This window comes from Petaurus breviceps, unplaced genomic scaffold (genome assembly GCF_028583685.1).
Source record: "Petaurus breviceps papuanus isolate PSGF00001 unplaced genomic scaffold, PetGlider_PUasm1.0 99, whole genome shotgun sequence".
Lineage (NCBI taxonomy): Eukaryota > Metazoa > Chordata > Mammalia > Diprotodontia > Petauridae > Petaurus > Petaurus breviceps.
Genome location: NW_027187465.1, coordinates 16,507,764 through 16,528,303, shown reverse-complemented (window position 1 = coordinate 16,528,303; position 20,540 = coordinate 16,507,764). Strand labels below are relative to the sequence as shown.

At 43.7% G+C, this 20,540-nt stretch overlaps 1 protein-coding gene across 4 annotated transcripts in view; it reads right to left on the bottom strand.

Annotated features, from left to right (window-relative positions):
* The window catches only part of MED13L (mediator complex subunit 13L), a 428,655-nt gene that overhangs the window by 45,017 nt on the left and 363,098 nt on the right, over positions 1-20,540 (bottom strand). For 3 of the 4 annotated variants that reach the window (XM_069081430.1, XM_069081431.1, XM_069081433.1), the window contains 7 exons: positions 18,562-19,293; positions 17,544-17,766; positions 16,356-16,461; positions 15,641-15,765; positions 14,177-14,276; positions 3,966-4,186; positions 3,403-3,608 (listed from right to left, as the gene is read on the bottom strand). In XM_069081430.1, the coding sequence (XP_068937531.1) occupies positions 3,403-3,608; positions 3,966-4,186; positions 14,177-14,276; positions 15,641-15,765; positions 16,356-16,461; positions 17,544-17,766; positions 18,562-19,293 (1,713 nt within the window). The remainder of the gene's footprint in view (positions 1-3,402; positions 3,609-3,965; positions 4,187-14,176; positions 14,277-15,640; positions 15,766-16,355; positions 16,462-17,543; positions 17,767-18,561; positions 19,294-20,540) is intronic. The other variant, XM_069081432.1, reaches the window with a different exon arrangement.

The window sequence follows — 20,540 nt, the reverse complement described above, 5'->3', positions numbered from 1 at the left end:
GACTGGCATGTTAGGAGCTCATCCCAGAAAGGGCTGTCTCCACCCAGCCACCCTCCCTTTCATCTTCTCTATTGCTTCTCATCAAGGACCACACTGGCTCCTATTTCATTTGTAAAAATGTGGCTGGGGGTGGGGCTGACTTAATTACTAGCATATTTATTAGGATTCTGCTTCTAATAGTAACCACAACTGATACCCGCTGACCGGACTGAATTTGCTTTGTTTGAACACGTTTATGACACACATTAAAGAGCTAGATAGGCAACTGACAGTATTATGTGTGCTACCTAAGTGTGATGGATGCTCAGACAGGGGAAGGGGCAGCGCCGTGCTGCTGTGGGAAAGACCCAAGTTCAAATCCAGCCTCAGACACCTACGGTACTAGTTGTTTGACCCTGGGCAAGTCATAACCTCAGCTTCCTCGTTAAAAAAAATAATACCTCCCAGGGTTGTGGTGAGGATTAAATGAGATAATAATTGTAAAACCTTTTGCGAATTTTAAAGTGCTACCTAAATGCTAATCATCACCATCATCATTATTGCTATTACTACCCTGGCCACCAATTTCTAACTAGGGAGACTAAGTTTACTCTGAATTCCCTGCATGATGTAATAGAAAAAGTCCTGGGTGTGGAGTCAAAAGACGCTGAGTCAGGAGCGGCCAGGTGGCTCAGCAAGTAAGAGCACCAGCTCCAGTGTAGGGATGACCTGGGGATCAAATCCAGGCTCAGACACTCGGCACCACACCCAGAAATAACTGGCCGTGTAACCTTGAGCAAGTTACTTAACCCTGACTGCTCAAAAAAAAAAAAAAATCCTGAGTCCTGGTCACTGCCCCTGATAATTTCTGTGACTGTGGATGAATCCCTTCACTTTCCTCACCTGTCAAACAATGGGGTTGGGCTAGCAGGCCCTTCTGGCCCCAGATCTGTGATCCTATAGTCCTAATCTCCTAACCTCCCTGAGCCTCAGCTTCTTCATCTGTAAAATGGGGGCACAGGACTGGATGGCTTCTGAGGTCCCCTACAGCTCCAGAGCTGGGACACTGATAAGCCGGAGACCGTCCTTCTACGTACACTCTTTCACAGGGTCATTGCAAGGAAAAACCTTAGACCTTCAGAGCACGTAGAATTTAGAGTGGTCCAAGAATGCCCTGGAAGAGTTAAGTGGCTGACCTAGGGGTCACTCAGGTAGTGGGCAGAGAAGGCAGGATTTAAACCAGTCCTCTGATTCTGAATTCAATGCTTTTTTCCATAGGACATCATATTGTCTACCCTAAACATAACATGTGGGGAAGGACGGACAGACGGACGGACACACACACATATACACACTCACACATAGATTAATTATACACATTTTCCTATATAAACAGCTCTTTTTAATACTAGTCAATTATGGGAAAACAAAGCCTAAGGTCAAAATGTCAGTGTATGATAGCCCCTGGAAAGTTCTCTTTGACAAATTTTATTGAAATAGCTTGTTTCTCAGAACAGAGAGCTCATTCTTTGCTTCTGAGAAGAAAGTACTCTGATCCTCAAGCTGTCTTTTCATGCGCTCTAATATTGTACTCAAATGAATACCCCTAGAAAGAGATGCCCATTCACTCAACCCTCCTCAAGAAGTGGTTCTTTAGAATAACTTTCTTGTGTCTGGGCTAGCTCTGCTCCAATCCCCAGGAGTGTCCACCTCTGACCAGGAAGAAAAGGTCACCTGGAAATCATTATTATTAATTGTTACTTACATAGGGCCCACAAATAATAATCATTATTCTGGTAAGATTAATTTCAAACTCAAAGTTTCTTTTTCAATGAAAACAGCAAATTAATAAGCAGTTTAGACAAGGAAAAAAAATAAATTATTTCCTCAATAGTGCTTATGGTTTCTATGGTTTATCTTCCACCACCCCCATTCTTTGAAAGGACAAGGAAATCTCAAAAGCTGTAAGCAAAGATTTAAATATTTGAATGATTTCCCCTATAAAAATTATTCCCAAATAGAAAACAACCAAGTATTGGTTCCAACAGGTTGCATCTGTCAAACAGAGAAAACCTGAGAAATGTGTCCTGGGAGTTCCTGTATCTATGATCTCAAGGTGATGTACAATCCTCACAGCTAACCTCTCACAAGGAGGGGATTCCATGACATTAAACAGGATGGGGACAGCTAGGTGGCACAGTGAATAGAGCACCAGCCCTGGAGTCAGGAGGACCTGAGTTCAAATCTGGCCTCAGACACTTAACACTTACTAGCTGTGTGACCTTGAGCAAGTCACTTAACCTCAACTGTCCTGCCTTCTCCCCTCCAAAAAAAAAAAACCAGGATGCTTTCCCAGTAGGAGAACAAGAAGATGTAGGTAGTCACATATGACCTGATCCTGCAGGTCATGGCACAAGGAAACAAAGACTGAAGCCACTTCAACTTTTTTTTTTAAAGAAATCAGGGTTAAATAACTTGTTCAAGGTTACACAGCCAGTTATTTCTGGGTGTGGTGCTAAGTATCTGAGCCCAGATTTGATCCCCAGGTCATCCTGACACTGGAGCTGGTGCTCTTACTTGCTAAGCCACCTGGCCGCCCCTGCCACTTCAACTTTGATTGGAATCACAAATGACATGTCTCTAATCTGACTAGAAACACATGTACAAAATAGCAATCTTTTCAGTCACTTCAATGATCATCTTGATAAGATGATTTGATCATGGGAAAATTAGGCAGACAATAACAGACAACAGTACAACATTTAATGCCCTGCGAAGTAGGCAGTAGAGATACCATTATGGCCATTTTACAGATGAGAAAACTGAGTGTCTGAGAAATGAAGTGATGTGTTCTTGGTCTGAGAGGCAGGATTTTAACTCAAATATTTCTCCCTCCAAGTCGAGCTCTCTATCCAATCACACCATTCATTTATCAAATGTCAATAACATTTTTCTTTGGCTGCATAAATTGCATCCTGAGTATTCTAAGAACCCACCTTCCTTCCTCTCCACAAACATTCAACTGCCTGCATCTTAGGCCCTTAGGACTAATTTGTGACTTGATGGTATGGGGTCAGAAATCATCAAGATTTCATTGCAAAGTTCCTTCAAGAAAATGTTTTTGAATTCACCTCTGAAAATAAAAGAGTGCTTAATGTACCATCTCTTTTGCCCACTGTACTCAAGGGCTTTGTTTAGAAGTAGATGCTGTGGGTTCATCACATGAGCCCCAACAGACAGTTCTGTGTACAAATGGCCTATGGTTTTCTCCAAAACTCAGTTCGAAAACCTATAGGTAATGATGTACACAAAAACAAGGTGAGCTATTATTATACCATGTACAAACATTTTGTTAAGAAAAGTCTACTTAAGGTAGTCAAGTCAAAGGTGAGATTTCGCCCCTGCCCACCCCCCAGCACATACTTGTAGCCATCCCGGACAAAGGCAGCGGTAGGTGGCAGAGGCAGCTGCTCGATTTTGGGAGGAGCTGCCCAGGAGGGCCTGAAGAGGCAGGCATCTGGCACCTTCAGAGGCAGCAGGCACTGGCTGGGCAGCATCTTCAGTGGAGCAAACAGAGAAGAGCCCACAAAAGGCTGCAAGGTGGGAACTTGGTGCACGTATGAAAAGTCCTGTGAAAACAAGGCAGGAGGTGCATGTCAGGCTAACTCAGAAAAGCAACATTTTGTGAGAAGCTATCAGCAAGAACAGAGAGCACCCCGAATTCAACATTTCTCTTAAAATAAATTACCTGAAGCAATTAACAACTAAAAACACGGACTGAGATTTATATTTATACCAAGTTATTTTAAATAACACATCAATGTCTAACACACACCAATTCAAACTGGTTTTTAGTGAATTCTACACAACAATTTATTTTGCCCTATCACAGGAACATCCGCTTATAAAATAATGCAAACATTTCCCATTTTAAGAGAATTCTTCCAGAGCCTCCTTGGAGTCTGTCCTGCCTCAAGCAGCCTCACCTTAATCTCCTCAGGCTTAGGACTTCCTAACCCATCTTCCACTTCCATTTTGAACTCCGTGATTTGGGTGGAGGCCATGCTGACCATGGGGCTCTCCATCATGCCCAATGCTGTCACGGTCTCAGAGCTGATGCCGTCTTTATAATTCATCACAGGAGAGAAAGCAGGATGTTGTTCCAAAGAGGGAGGAGTAGGAAACATCCTTTGTAGATCTGCCACTGCTAAAAGGAGAGGACAGACAGACATTCAAAAATCATCCTTTTTAGGAGCATTTTCATCATGGCTAATTACTAACTGCTCTCTTTGGCACAGAACATTATGCTACTAATTAAATGGTGACATTACATCTAACAAATATACACGTAACTGGTGAGAGTAACAATTCAAGCTATTAGGATGACTATTAGCAAGAATTAATTTTGTTCTGGAACTGTATAGCTATTTGTACCTTATTATTAGGGTTGACAGTAATTAAACAATCAAAAAGCTCCTTCCCTTCAGATCTTATTCCCCCTCAATCAACTGCAATACTACAAAGTCTAAAAGGAAAAGTTAAAAGCTTAGACAACTACACAGAAATGAGAAGCTATAGGATGGGATGACTAAATTTATTGTCCCTTTCTGAAAGTAACTATTTCTATTTACAAGGATGCATGAGGCATTTTAACCTCGGTTAGTGTAAAGCTAAGGGATTGATCTTATTGAGTATTCATATTTGGGAGATAAAAATTGGAGAATTTTTTTTTTAAAGCAATTGGAGTTAAGTAACTTGCTCAAGGTTACATGGCCAGTTATTTTTGTGTGGGTGCCAAGTATCTGAGGCCGGAACCGATCCCGGGTCTCCCAACACTGGGGTCAACATTCTTACTCACTGCGCCACCTGGCCACCCCTAAGCAATTGGGGTTAAGTAACTTGCTCAAGGTTACACGGCCAGTTATTTTGTGTGGGTGTTAGGTATCTGAGGAAAGAACTGATCCTAGGTCTCTTGACTCTGGGGCCGGCACTCTTACTGCGCCACCTGGCCACCCCAAATTGAAGAATTCTTGATGCCAAATCTTAACACTACTTGGAACTGTGCTATTATGCCTGACTCTAAGTCTCAAAACACTCCACACCATCATTCAGAGCTAACATCCTTTGATGGTTACTTTTCAGGTTTGACATTACAGCAAAACAGTATGTTTCAGAGCTGAGATAATTAGATAGTAATGTGGCAGTAATATATAGCAAAGCTATCCTTGGTAATGAATAGAAGTCTGATTTTGTACAATTCAAGGGGGAAAATGACACTTAGCTAAGTGGACTGAGAAGCAACCATGGAGTCAAGAAGACCTCAGTTCAATGAGTATCTCTTATATACCCTGCTGTGTGACCCTGGCGATGTGCGACCCTCTCAATGCCCCTGGCACCTTTCTAAGCCCCGAACTTGCAGAGTAAGGGACAATCTACACTGGTAAAATTTTCTGAACAATGAAACTCATTTGACTCATTAAACATTTTTAAAATGTGGTGTTTCCAAGAACAGTCTCGGTTACTGAATTCAGAAAATGTGTGCAAGTGCACAGGCACATTTAGGAAAAGGAATATGCCTCTGAAATTGGCTTTTTAAAGTATATCCATAATGACATTTGGTATTAAAATAGAAAGCCCCACAGCCCTATCTAGAGACTCAGGCTTGAAGAGAGCTCCCTACAAACCCTGGCCAGGCTTTTCACTAATGCTCACACATCATCCACTTGGTGATCAACCTCCCAATCTATGAAAACAGGGGTTTGGCTGGTGGAGGACAAAACGAGGACTCGGCGCCTATCATCCAGCCCATTCGTTAAGCCTTTCCTCTAACTTCCCAAGATACTACAATCACAGCTGAACAGGTCCCGGTGCAGAGGATCGGGGGCACATTAGGCCCCTCTCCGGCTCTGTTCTCCAGCATTCCTCCCCCAGGGCACCTCAAGCACACCAAGGGCAGCGGCAGAGGCTGGCCACTAGGTGGCGCCTGCACAACAGGCTGCTCCACGTGCCCAGAGCCCAGAGCGGGATGGATGCCCCGTCTGCCCCGCTCCCGGTAGGCTGAGCCGCCTGCTGGTCACGTCCGCGGTACACACGAGCCCCCGGCGAACCCTAGGGGGTCCAGCCCCGAGCCCTCCACGCTCCCGCAGCGGTGAGCGCACCCCGCCAGCGGCGCTGCCCAGCCCTGTCCCGGCCCCCTTCTCTGCATCCTCGGCCTGGGAACTTCCCGTGGGGCGCCCCAGCTTCGCCCCCTGCACCTCCAGATGCCAGCCCGGGGAGTCCGCAGGCCAGGCCCGGGTTTCTCCGGTCGCAGAGAAGTCCCCGACGGCAGCCCCCCGGCCGAGCTGGGCTGGTGCGTCTGGCTCCTGCCCCCCCATCCCCATCTCTTGTTCTGGAAAGGGTCCCCAAGTGCACACCGCGACTTCTGAGGAGGGCGCGGCCGTCACTGCCCACACTGCGGGCCCCCGGGCTCAGGGAGGGCTGGGCCAGCAGGTCAGAGCTGGACGCTTTTCCGTTCACCCCGATGTAATAATTCCTATTGCTCTGTTAACAATGATCTTCATTTCTATTTGTAGTGTAGTGTTCTGTAGTTTTCAAGATGCCTTCACCTTGTGAGGCCTGGGGTAGGTGAAAAAGAGTTTTGCTTGAACTCACAACTAGTTAAACCCAGACACTTGAATTCTGATCTTCTCATTAAGTACAGGGCCATGCTGGGCTCACTAAGATACTTAAGTAGAACTATCTGGAATTCCCTGGAGAAAATATATTAAAATCAAGCAGCTTAACCACAGGAGGTGACTTCTTCCAACTACACGGAATGGCTAACGTTTCTGTAGCTTTTTACAGAGGGCTCTGTGTGCACAGGGATATATGGCTTCTCGACAAACCCTGTAGCCCATTTTATAGGTGAGAAAACAGGTGGGGAAAGTGACTTGCCCAGTTAGCAGACAACTAGTGAGGGTCAGGATCAAGCCTTCCTGATTCCCAGGTCAGCATTCTAGCCACTGCACCATACAGGATCTAACAGCTAAAGATGTTATAAACTTGGATTCTGTTATATACAGAACTGAAATTTTGAAGAGGAAAAAAAGTTTGTTTTAAATTTTAATAACTTGCTTTTCTAATTTGCGTTTGGACTTTTTCTTCCATATTATGAATAGAATAGAATGGAACAGAATGGTCTGATAAGATTCACAGTTCAACCTCTATAGTAGCTAAAACTAAAAAAAAAAAGATAGGGGGATATATTTAAAAGCTGTATTAAACATTAATTTTCATAAAAGGGAAAGCCAATGCCATTATGAATCAAATAACAAAAATGTGAATTCTTTTTATCTGAGATGCTTAATTGTCTGTGTTGGTGATTACAGCATATTTACACACATACAGAGCAATCTGATTCTTAGTACAGCTTAAGTGAATTGAGAACAAAAAACCTTTCTTCCTCCTACTTAGTTCTGAAATTTCAAAATGTGTTGGGTGACAAAAAAGTCTAAGTGGTCAGCTGGTAAAGCTAGACATTCAAGAAACTGGATGCCAGAAATCTCTTCTAAAATCAGCTAGTACTTATCAATAATAATCAGGACTAATATTTCTATATTCCTTGGAGGTTTAAAAAACACTTTGCATCTCTTATCTCATTTGATAATGAGCTGATCATTACAACAGAAGGTAAAAGAAGTTTAGAAAATGTAAAAAATCAGTAGGATTCCATGGTCTCAGATGTCCTGAGATACACCCCTAATTCTCATCCTATATGCTCAGTTCTAGCCCCACTGTTAGTATAGAGATTTCAGGACCACCCACAAAGCAGGGATGAAATCTCCTTGAAGAATCATTTATCCTCGGAATATTCAAGTAACCAAAGGAAAACTCAAGTAAGTAGGTCAGTCCAAAAGCACTGACGGCCTCTCAGTCTTCACTTTGAATCAAATGCAATGGTTATGTTTAATCATTATTTAAAAGGAAAAAGCCACAGCTTGAATGTAAAAAATCCCTACTTAATTGGTTCAATACTTAAGTCAAACAATAAGTATTTATTTGCTTGGCATCACATTTTGTGAAGAGAAAGAGATGAGGCTTAGAAAATCCAAAGTCCTCAGAGTTGGAAGGGATCTCAGAAGCCACAGAGGCCCCTCTACAACCCCCCAGTGAAGGGTCACACAGTCTCAGATCCTCAGCAATTCCCTTTGGCAGCACACTCCTTGGGATAGCTGTCATGCTATCCCAAGAATGTCCCTTTCTTCTCCCTGCCAATAAAATCTCCTATACTTCTACCCAGGAAAATGAACCCAAATCCTCCTTCACATGAAGCTCTTCAAGAACCTGCCAACCCTCATCATTGACACCTTCTCTTCTCCAGGTTTCTAAAGGCCTCTAAGTTGGCTTTGAAGCCCACCCTCCCTAGAACTAAAGGCAGTGTTTCAGGTGGGCTCACAAGTTAGAAGATGTGGGGTTAAATCCTGCTCCTGACTTGGCCCTCTGGGACTGAGCAAGTCACTTGACATGCCCCCTCCACGCCCTCTGCCCCCCAGACCCCAGCTTCCTCACCTGTACAATGATGTGGTTGGAATCAGAGGTCCTCTGAGGTCCTTTCCAGCCCTACATCAATGATCCCATTAGCCTTAAATGCAGCCAAAGACTGGGTGAGATTTTTTTTTGGCTGCCACATTGCATTACTGATCTCATAACGAATTTGCAGTCAATGAAACCCTTCAGGTCTTGTTCAGATGGCCATTGGCTAGCTGCATTTTTTCCATTTTATAAATCTATATAGGTCAGATTTTTTTGAACCCAAGTGCAAGACTTTGCATTAATCTGTACTAAATTTAATGTTATTTGAGTCATACAATGTGTAAGAGAGAAAATCACACAACTATAGACTTAAAACTGAAAGTTCCCTTAGAGGTCATTTTATAGATGGAGAAGCTGAATCTCAAAGGGGCTGGTAAGCTTGCTCTAGGTGCACAGGGAGTGGGAGAACTCAGAGTGAAAGGTGGGTTTTCTGTGCCATCTTTAGCAATCTCACCACGACGTCCCTTCTACCATCCCTCCCAACTTGGCGCTTTCTGCTAGTCTGAGAAGCACACCGCCAATGGCTCCATCCCAATCACAGAGAAAAAAGGAAGTGCCTCACAACCCCCTGGGGACTCCCTTCCAGACTGACATTAAGCCAGTAACAACTGCTCCTGACTACTCCGGCGTTTGACTTGTCGAGTCATTCCTAATTCAGCTGCCTGTCCTCCATCAAGCCCACATCCCTCCATCCTGTCCATCCCCCAACTCCAGGCCTCTGCACTGCATCACAGAGCAGCTCAGCGCTGAGATTTCTGTATGCGCGCACACACGCACATGCACACACATGCACATATACATACACACACATACGTGCACACACAGATGCACATACACACAAACACATGCATGCACACACGCACATACACATGCACACACACGCGCAATACACATACACACATGGTATTTCCATAAATACTGAAATGTTATTCCAACTCTCCCCACCCCACGAACTCTCCATTTCCTCATGAAGACTGCATTCCAGTTTTGGTTTCCATACATGATAACTATGATGTTGAATTTGCCTTGTTGATTAAGACCTTTGATTGACCCTGCTAACTATCCACATTTTCAATTAAATTCAGACTTTTTGAGTGTCAAGTCTTCCTCGTTTGCATACTAAATTTATCGATCAAGAAGCATTTATTAAGTAGCTACTATGTGTCTGGCACTGTGCTGAGCCCTGGGGATGCAGACATAAACACAAAAGAGGAAGTGTCCCTGACCCCGAGAAATTTTCATTCTTCTGGAGGAAAACAGCATGTACACAGATAAGCAGATGCAATCTATAGTTACTTTAAAAGTCAATACAAAGTAAGTTACAAGGGGGGCAGGGCACAGTCCAGAACACTAAGGAGCATAAGGGTCTGGAATGAGCTTGTCTGAGAGCCGACACTGAAAGTGAACCTTGAAGAGAGGAGGCAGGAGAGGAGAGGAGGGTGAGCACTGCACACATATGCATCAGGGGCCTTCTGCAAAGGTGGGGGAGGGCAAATGGACCCGCCTGCTGGCCCAAGAGGTCCAGAGGAGCCACCTCTCTGTACAACATCTCTCATTCCAGCCCTTCTTGGGTCTGGGTCTCTTACTGATTTCTGGGCATGTGGTTTTTCTTCACACTTTGTAGCTGCTCTCTATAACATCCGGCTGAATGCTCATACGCACACACGCACGCACACGCACACACACACACACACATATACGTGCACACATGTGCATGCGCGCACACACAGATTCCTTCTTCCTTTTCAGGTTAAAGGCCTCTTGATGATCTTTTTCAGCCTCCAGGCGGTTCTGAGCAGCATGTGATGGGGGAGAGGCAAAGCTGTCCTTCCAGTGAGGAAGGTCACAATCCTTCCTCTAACACATGTCACAGAGCTGGCAGGAGCCCTGGGCTCTTGTGTTGGGAAGCTCAGAATCGGTACTAGAAATAAAGCATTTAGTCAACATTCAAGTGCTAAGTAAATCCAAGTGGTCAATATTGTTATTAGGTTTTCTGTCCCTGGCCAGGAGTCTGTCATTCCTATAGTTAAGTCATGGCCCTATCAGTAGGAATTAGACTGTTTTGCTGTACGTTAATTTATCTGAAGAAGATTTGGGGTGTTGGGCAGACTACAGGACGGTCACTGCCACCGTGTGACGTGGCCTCTGAGAAAGGCCCGAGTGAGGAATCAGTGATGCAGCCACTCCCTGTCCTGGTCCTACCATCCTCTGAGTGCTACACCACAGAAGTCCAGTGGGGAATAACTACAGAACATGCAGAGGAAAGTCAGGCCGTGGAAGACCCTTTGAAGGGCATGGGGATGGTGAGCTTGGAGAAGACCATGGGGAGACAGGAGACCAGCCCCATGTGTCTTAAGGGCTCTCACATGGCAGGGATCAGACTTGTTTCCTAGTTCCCAAGGGGCAGAGCTCTGAGCATGGCTGCTGGGGGAATCCGGCTGGATTTTAAGCAAGCACTTTCTTCAAACTCGGGTCCCTTTTGTTGAATCCCTGTAAGCACAGGCTGGATAGTCCCTTCTAGGGGACATTGGAAGGCAGATTCCTGGATGGCGATAGGCACAACTCCCATCTGTAAGGGGCTGCACCTGAGCTGAGGCCTCCATCATATTTAAAGGCTTGCCAGGCGTTTCCAAAGCCATGCCCAGAGGAAGGTTCAGCTTAGAGATGATGGTTTCCATGGAGCTTTACACAAATACAAACGATGGACCTCAGAATATATAGGCAGATGTCTATGGGATTAATAATCGTCCTGGAGGGTGAGGCATGGGCATTCCAGGTATAGAGAACAAAGGGGACAAAGGTATGGAGGCAGGAAAGCATGACTGAGCAGACTGCACATTGGAGAGGGTGTTCATGAGGCAGAGTTGGAAAAGTGGGCACAATGTTCATGTGTGATGCCTTCTGTGCCAGAATGACATGTCTGACATTTGAGAGGAAATGAGGAGCCACACTTGGGTATTAGGAAGAAGAAAGGATGGATGGATGGACTGAGGGAGGGAGGGAAGGAATCCTGGAAGCAGGGAAAGTGATTAAGAGTAATTTTAATAGTGCAGGCAGTTGGCAAAACAACTGCATTTGGTGGCAGTGGGGGGAGAGACACCATGCAGGAAGAAAGGGCAGGCATAACTGTTTGTGTGGGGCAGGGTATGGGGAGTGAGAAGCCCAGGAGAATAAAGGCAGGGGTTCAAATATGGGAGAAGGGTGAAGGATGGGGCCACAGACAGAAATAAGGAGGTCAGAAGGAGGAAGGAAGGTACAAAGGTCCTTCCAGAGAGACTGTTTAAGGGGTTAGCAAGAAATAGAAGAATAGCCGTCCCCTACTACAACCCACAGGTCAAGGTGAATAATGGATGCCTAACAAATACTGAGACTGATTCTCCTGTTCCATCCATGCCGACTGCCTGACCCAGACACCCAGCAGGCAACGTACATTCATTTGATCTTCTGGTCCCAGTGATGAATTTGTTCTGATCCATGTACAAACTCTTATTTGGTTCCCCTCAAGTGCAATAACACATTAAGGTCAAGTAGCTAAAGGTACAGATGGGGCAAAGCTTTGAAAATCCACTCAAAAGTGACAATAACTGGTCTACCTTGAGGCCTCAGAAAGGTGTGACTGGTAAGTGCACTAAGGACCTGGTCATTTCTCACACAGAAGTGGAGAGAGTCTTCCTCGTGCACTGGCCTTTGGCTCCCAAAGATTCCAGATCCCCACCTGCCTCAGGGTTAGAATTCCACATCCAAGGAGGAGAAGAGAGGAAACAAGGCAAACCTGACAGGCAGGGGCATGGCTTCCTGAAGTGCGTGCCATCCCCGGCAGGTGAGGGTGTGCTTGGTTCCATCACAAGCCTGAGACATGGAAATAAAGGACAGGTTTGCTGAGGACAGTTACAGCATACTTCCTTTGCACCCAACTTTTCAGGAGTGGAGGTTTTAAATGAAACAGGGCACACCTGTAATTTTGAAAGCCTAAAACGAACTGCAGATGATGAAAATAAACATCATCAAGGCAAATGTGGTCTACCTGAAAGTCAGAGGGCATTTCCACAGTGCTAAAATTCAGGTACTTGAAAAATCACATAGAATGAGATAAAGCACTAAACCCACGATGAAATCACTCAGACTAAAGGCTTTTTTGGTTTGTTTTCTTAAGTGTAACATAAAAATCCAGCCATGTTAGCCTCAAAGGGCATAAAATAGAGTTGAAAATTGCCCCCCAAATGCCTTGCTTCTTTCTCCCCTAAAAACAAATTTGTTGCCATTTAAAATAAATATAACATTTGCATTTTCTCTTTTTCTAATATTATTATATAACATAATATAATAACATTATCATAACATATAATATAATAATATCTAATATAATAATATTATTAATATGACTATTATTATTATTGAAAAAATAACTACATCGCCATAGTCACAACACTTATCAAAACATAACTTTGGCCAAACTAGAAATGATGAGTTGCTACTCATCCATTCAGAGTAATCTCTGGCTGGCATTCTCATGAGATGACTGGAATGATAACATGGGCATCTCTACCAGTTCTTAGGAAGGTGGGCAAGGACGCCATCAGCAAGCATGGCTCTGTGAGGACTCCAGCAGGGATTTCAACATCTCACACATGTTGCTATGTATCACTTGTTAATGTCAAAAGGGACAGGGAAGATTAAGTGGTTCAATCTGAGTGAAAGGATTCATTGATTTGGCCTATTCCACAGGCATCTATTTTACACTGTTTCTTTTAATCTTTGCATTCCGTGTTTGTACAATTCTGCAGCACAGAGTCATAAAAAAAGAAAAATGTTTAATTAAAAAAACTACAGTGACTGCCTGGCTATCATTATTCATTTTCACATGTGTCATGCTTGAGAAAGCTCTGCATATTTTAGAAAGCTATGGGATCTACTAAAACTGTCATACTCCCATCTCTGTACACTCTGTATGTCCACATCTGAGTAAATCAGTGAGGCCTTTATGGGTCCATAAAACTCTTTGACTCATCCCTGTGACATGGTGGTTTTTCCCCTCAATTTGTTCTCATTACCAGCTGAAGTTAATGAGAAGGTATTAAAGAATGATTTGCAGTGAAGCCACACAGTTAGTCCGACTTTCTTTGCTCTCATTTAATAGTCTGATTTCTTATGAATGTTCTAAAAGATAATTCCTCCTCTTTTGAGCATGCACAGCAAACTAATTTTACTGACAAGAAAACATCAAAATTGAGTCATACATCTGAAAGTTGATCAGTAGAAACTGATATCCAGGATACTTTCTGGGATAATGCTTAAGAAAATTGATGCACACATGAAAATACTCTACAAACTTTGTCAATGAATCCTCACTTTAATATACAACACCATTCTTTCTAGAAAAGCATGTTAGACAAGAATACAAATCAAATACTTCAAGTGTCTTAAAATGACAAAGAAAATTTTTGCCTTGAAGCTTCAGGACAAAAAGTTGAAACTGTGCTGGTCTTTGTTTATGATTAGGTCCTGTCATTTTTGCAAGGCCAATCAAAATAATGAGTTTTAATTCTTAGTTTTAAGGGGAAAAAAGAGGTGCATATGACTGTAACATAGGAAATAAAGGAAACCAAAATGAAGCTGCTCTACTCACTGGGAGGGTAAGGAACTGCCATTCTCCCGTCTTTCCCCAAAGGTCGGTCTTCAGTTCCTACTGTGGGGATTTTTGATGACCGTAGTGCTGGTGATGCAGCCTGGAAAGAGATTTACAGGGAATGTTTCATTGGCAAAGATGCAGCAAGGATAAAGAATGGGCCTTGGAGACCAGAGCACCTGGGGTTAGGTACTATCTCTTAACACACACTGTCTCTGCAATACATCCCTGAACCTCCGGTTACTCCGGGCAATTCTTACGGCAAATCTAAGTACTCCTCACCATCTCTCCCCCTACCCTCATGGCCAAATTGATGGCACGACCTGCTGACTTCACCTTTGCAGAATCTTTTGAATACTGCCTCCTCCTCTCCTCTGATGCTGCCCCACTCTGGGCCTGCTGGTCAGTCAGCCTGCCTCTAGTGCCGGCCTTCTCCATTCCAGCTCATCCTCCATTCAGCCACCAAAGTGATTTTTCTAAAGCTCAGGTCCAACCATGATACACCCTGCTCCTTGCTCCCCCAATAAGTTCCCATGGCTCCCTATCACCTCCAGGAGCAAATACAAAACGCATTCAAAGCCTCTCAGAACCTGCCCCCTCCCACCCTTCCAGTCTTCTTACGCCTTACTCCCCAATGCGTACTTACTCTTCGATCCAGGTGCACTGGGCTCCTGGCTAGTCCATGAACAAGACATTTCATCTCTTAGCTCCAGGCATTCTTTCTAGCTGCCCCGCCTCATGTCTAGAGCACTCTCCCACCTCTGTACCAACCCCTGACCTCCCTGGCTTCCTTAAGTCCCCCTCCTAAAATCCCCCCTCTTCCAGGAAGCCTTCCCCATGCCCTCCTCATTCCAGGGTCTTCACTCTTGGTCCCTATTGACCCTGTATAGAGCCTGCTTTGTATAGATTTGCTTGCATGCTGTTTTCTCCACTAGACTGTAGGTTCCTTGAGGGCAGGGGATGTCTTTTCCCTTTCCTTTGTATCCCCATTGTGCACAATGTCTGGCACAGCACATAATCGATATTTACTGATTGATTAAATCAAATATTGGCTGAATGAAAATCATAATATGTCATTTCCAAATTAAAATTTGTGCATGAAGGTTATTTCAAAAATTCTCTAACAGATCCAGGTGATTCCACAAACTCTTAAATCCCATGATATTTAGGAAGATTTCACAAAGTAAACTTAAAAAATGTTCAACATTTAAAAACAAAAGTGAGAAGATGTGATTAGGTGCCAAGGAAAAAGATAGCATGTACTATTAACTAGACCATTTTTGCTAAATGTACAAAGCATCATGTAAAGCATTTGAAACTAGAAATTAGATCTTATCTTGCACTGTTAGGAATGTGTAAAACACCAGCTTAGCCCCAAACTTAACTTTACTAATTTCAGTAATAGTCTATTGACAATATGTTTTCTGACTGTAGACTTGGCTCAGCCTCTAGGAACAGACTCACCCCAAGTTCATCCTCATCAGAATTATCAAAGATGTTGTCCAGGTCATGGAGCGAAGGGGCCAGGTCAGTCACCTGCGTAAGGCTGCTGGGGCCTGCTCTGCCAGCAGCACTCTCTTGACGAACGTCTGTGGGAAAGAAGAAAACAAACAAGGCCCATAAAAGCAGGGTGAGGGATGCCAATGGTTCTTTCCTGGGCAGAAGAGAAAGACAAACCGCTCTTGTTGCAAGAGAACTCAGCAGATATCACATAAGGTGCTGTGCTCTAGGAGCAAAGCAGAACTGAAGCAGCTCAAAGGAAATGCAGGATGCTCAGAGTTAGAGAATCCACCCCAATGTTCCCATGATTGTTTGTGCCCGACCTGCAGCACAGCATTCTGAGCTTGTACTGGTCTGATCAGCCACAGTCAGACACCCTGTAACTTGACTCTAACAGAGTGAGGTCATTTGGTCCTCTTTGAGAATGAAGGACAACAGCTACCACCAGTGGGAAACAAACATGAATCTCAACAAGTATTTTCCTGTGGCTTTTCTTACATTTAGAATCAGATTACAATTTGATCAACTGGGAAAGGCAGAATAAAACAAAGTAAAAAATATGTGAAAGCTGATGCTAAGTCTATGCTAAAAACCTGATTGCGTTAATTAATGGAAAAGAACCTTCTCTCTCACCTCATTTTACCATCTAACTAAAGAGGGCAAATAATATTTTACACACCTGTTTTTGGAGCAGAACTGAAAATAGACATGGCATCCTTCCCATCAGGCACTGGTGTGGAATGACCTGGTGTAGGGACCTCTTTTGTACCAAATCCATCTTCAGACTGTGTAAGAAATTCATAATAAACACATACCCAGCAAACCAAGAATATGAGATGGGAGAGCAAGTGCTAAAAATAGAGGGTAGAAGGTGAGAAATCATAGGTTAAAAGGCTCCCAATAGGATCTAGGCAGCCAAGGAAGAAAGGGCTGCCTTTTACCCTGGGAACCTGGCTAGTGTAGCCTCTCAGGTCTTCGTCCAAAGACTCCCACTTTCTTCTCAACTCTGAGTAATTCCTATCGAAGCAAAGCCTTTGTCTAAAGCATCCTCACAGAAGTGTGATGGCAGCATAGTCAGAAAGAGTTCAAATCCAGTCTGTCTTACCCATACTAACTATGTGACCTTGGGAGAGTCACTTAACCTTCTGTTGGCCTCAGTTTCCTCTTATGTAAATGAGGATAATAGTCCCTATCTCCAAGAGTTGTTGTGAGAATCAAATGAGATAACATTTATAAAACACTTCACAAACCTTCAAGCACAAAATAAATCCTGGCTATTTTTATGTATGTGTCAATGCTAGAAATTTACATTTTTAAACCAGAGAACGGCATGTGTGTACATGCACACACCTAATTTTCTAGATAATGATTTTTCCTACATGACCTCCTTGGGACTCTATGTCTAAATCTCCTTAGAACAGCCTGATGTCTTAGGCTGCCTTACATTCCAAGAACAACAGAAATGTAACTTGTCATCATTCCAAACGACACCCCCACACTAACTTGTTTTTATAAAGGGAAGAGGCCAAAGACCAAGATTAGTCACATAATGTGGATCAACTGTGAGAATCATTGTTCAAATTTCAAAAACTTGGAGCAATTTCAAAAAATAAACATGCAGGAGTTTGTACAGTAGAGCAGCGAGGTCGTGTATGTGGTTCTCAGTATTTGGGTCAACATTTAACACAGCGAGAAGCAGGATGCAAAAGAGCAGCAATAATACATCATACGCTTGAGGCTTTTCTATACGCTTTACACCAAGAGTGAAATAATTTGAGAAACTCAGATCCTGCTTCTAAATAACTTTCAGCTCGTATGGTCAGAGATAGCTGACAAACACCGTCTAATCCCGGGGTCAGCACACTACCTTATTCTTTTTCAGCAGATCTTTCTCTGTTCCAAGTTTGCATTTCTTGTTGACGGTGAAACTGTACTTGATGTCGCCATCCTCAAAGGTGTATGGGTCACTGGCATCGCCCAGGGTCTCTGCAGGCTGCTGCATGCGAGGTGATGGGTCGAGGCAGCCTGCCTGCCCCTGGGGCTGCTTGTCTTCCCAGATTTTAAACCGTTTGTTAGGTTGTGCTAAGAGTCTAAGGAATCAAAAGAAATCTACTTACTACTTGCCTAAGAGCGGAAAGCTCAGATGCTCTCCACTTTTTAATGGGTACATCAAAGAAGAAGCACATGTAACAAATAAGAATACAAACAAACCAATATGGGACAGTGCACAGGTGAGAACTAGAAAACACATTTACATTATGGTACACCAAACTATCCCAGGAATTGTTTGATTTATACAATTTAATAAATCTTGGTGTACTGAGAGGGAATGTAATGATTATGTGCTTTAAAATTTTTCCAGCACTTTTGTAAGAGTGCTAATTTATTTCCCTAAAAATTTCTTTGGTGAGACAGATGTGGACAAATGCCCCAAATTTAGAACACGTGTAGTCATCCACAGACCAATACATGCATTCAAGCACCATAAGTGCATCATACATGGAGCCTTTCTCAAATACTTTAGTTTCATAAACAAAGACCAATCACCAGCAGAATAGGGAAAAATGTAGGAGCGCAATTTGATTATGGTTTTACATTAAGCATTTAGGAAATCAGTGAACATGAAATGCTTTCTCTAAGTCTGATTTTTAAAACTTCCTGTTTTTAAAGTATGACCTTTGTTCTAATTCTCTTTGACTTTTCTTATTACTTAATATTTTTACAAAAACATCTTAGGAAAGATTCTGTGGTTGACATTTGTGCTAAAACCCTTGCTGCTGAGAGAGATGGAGAATGGACAGAAGGAAAGTAAGATATGTATTTTTATAAACAGAACCGTCTTGTCAAATGAGAACGAACCACGAATGTGGGGTCAGTTTCCTTACCTTTTCAGGGCAGTGCTGTCTGAATTTATCTCTATCTTGACATCATATTGCTCACCCTGGAGCTCTGGAGGCCTGAACTCTGGGTCATCACTTGGTGGTAGGTGGTAACTGTGCCATTTATCAGATGATTCATAACTGGGGGGCCCAATCCCACAGTACAAGGCTGTCTCACTGACCTCAGCCAGCAGAGGCAGTCTTTGGCCCACAAGAACAGTTCTGTCATCCAGGTTTGACAATGGCTGCAGTTCAAGTCCATTACTATAGAGGGCTGGATTCACAGGAATGGACGGTGGGTCCAAACTCTCTGCTTCCTGCCCTCTTGGCTGGGGGCTGAGGGTTGGAGGCAGAGGGGAAATGGGGGAATGGGGTGAATCCATGGGATTCAGATGCATTTGTTTGTTTGTGTTTCTGGAAGGCACAGCCAGCTGCTTATCGTACTTCCTACCGCTCGGGACCTCCAAGGAGGAGTCGACCCCAGCCAAGGCCAGTTTCTGTCCCGGTGCATCCTGCTCCATGCACAACTCTTCACCCACAGAGGGCCTGTGGTGGAATGGCATGACAGGCCGCTTTGGAAGTTTATCTCCTTTTTCTTGTCTTTCTGTTGTTTTGTGCTTAGAAGAGGCTGGAGGCGGCAAAGATGAAGAAGACGGAGGGCCAACCATGAACCCTGGCTGTGATATTGAAGGGAGCCGGCTGGGCCCAACTGCACAGCGCTGTTTGAAAACCTTATGCCTAGAATGAGAAAAATACAGTCACCATGGAAAGGTTTCATTCTTGTAAAGGACAGTCCTTTCCGAGAAGACCAAAAGTGATGCTTCATGCAGCATTCGCCTATTTCTGTAACTCACACTAAGCATACGAGGGCTCTGAAACCTTCTACCTTTTAATAACCCATAAGGAAAGTAGCCTCAGTACAATTTAGGAGAATGAGAGGAATTAATGCCAAGCAGGCTGACTAGGCAGGAGATTCACTTGTGCAGAAATACAAACAGTGTGTTCCTAGTCACTCCATTCAGAGGAGCCTGATTATTTTCATGCTGTTAAGAGCCTCATGATTTTTGAAAAATCTATTTATATCATACAGGATTTAACAGAAAAGATCAGAACTTTAATGACTAAGAAATGCTTTAATTAAAAAACAAACAAACCATAACACCACAACTCCCCTATTCCATAACCTTTCTTGTTGCTTCTTTTAGACAGGGACTTACAGAACTCAGTGGATCTACAAATCTTGGGAGGACAAGACACTGAATTTCCATGACTTCCCAATGAGATGTGCAATATAGAGTGAATGTAGTAATACTGTGTGAGAAAGAATGAGTAAAAGCAACTCCACTCCACAGACTCAAGTTCAAAAAGGGTGAGGGTGACATCTGACTGTGAATCAAGGTTGCTTGGGGTGGAGAGAATTGGATGTGAGACAGGAGACCCACAGGTTGGAATTTTGTAGTTGTGTGACCATTACAAAGCCATTTGTCCTCAGAGTCTCAGTTTCCACATGTGTAAAACGGGGCTAAAAGTGCCTCCATCACCTGTATCACAGACCACTATACAGAAGTGCTCCACCCCACATGTAAGCTCCACAAAAATGGGAGTTGTTGCCATTATTACTGTGGGTAAGAATGTAGAGACTAGGTTGCTCCCTTCCTAACAAATTCGTGGGCAGGTTTTGGAGTAAGAAGCTGCTCAGTGGGGCCCTGTAGGCCCTGCTGGTGTTTAATCTGTACATAGAGTTGTGCAGCAGGTCAGCAGATTCTGCCCAGGGATAAATCACTCCAGAAAAGAAAGCCTGGCCCTTGGACTGGCATCAGAGTAACCACTGAAGGCCTCCGGGGTAGCATTAAATTACACAGAGCTACATGCAACGACACTCCTGTGGCTAATAAAACTGATTCTGGGGACATAATGGCATGGTTTAGCAGAAGAGCCGGCTGGCCATCTTGACCTATAAAGATGTTAAACATGGAGACCGAGGG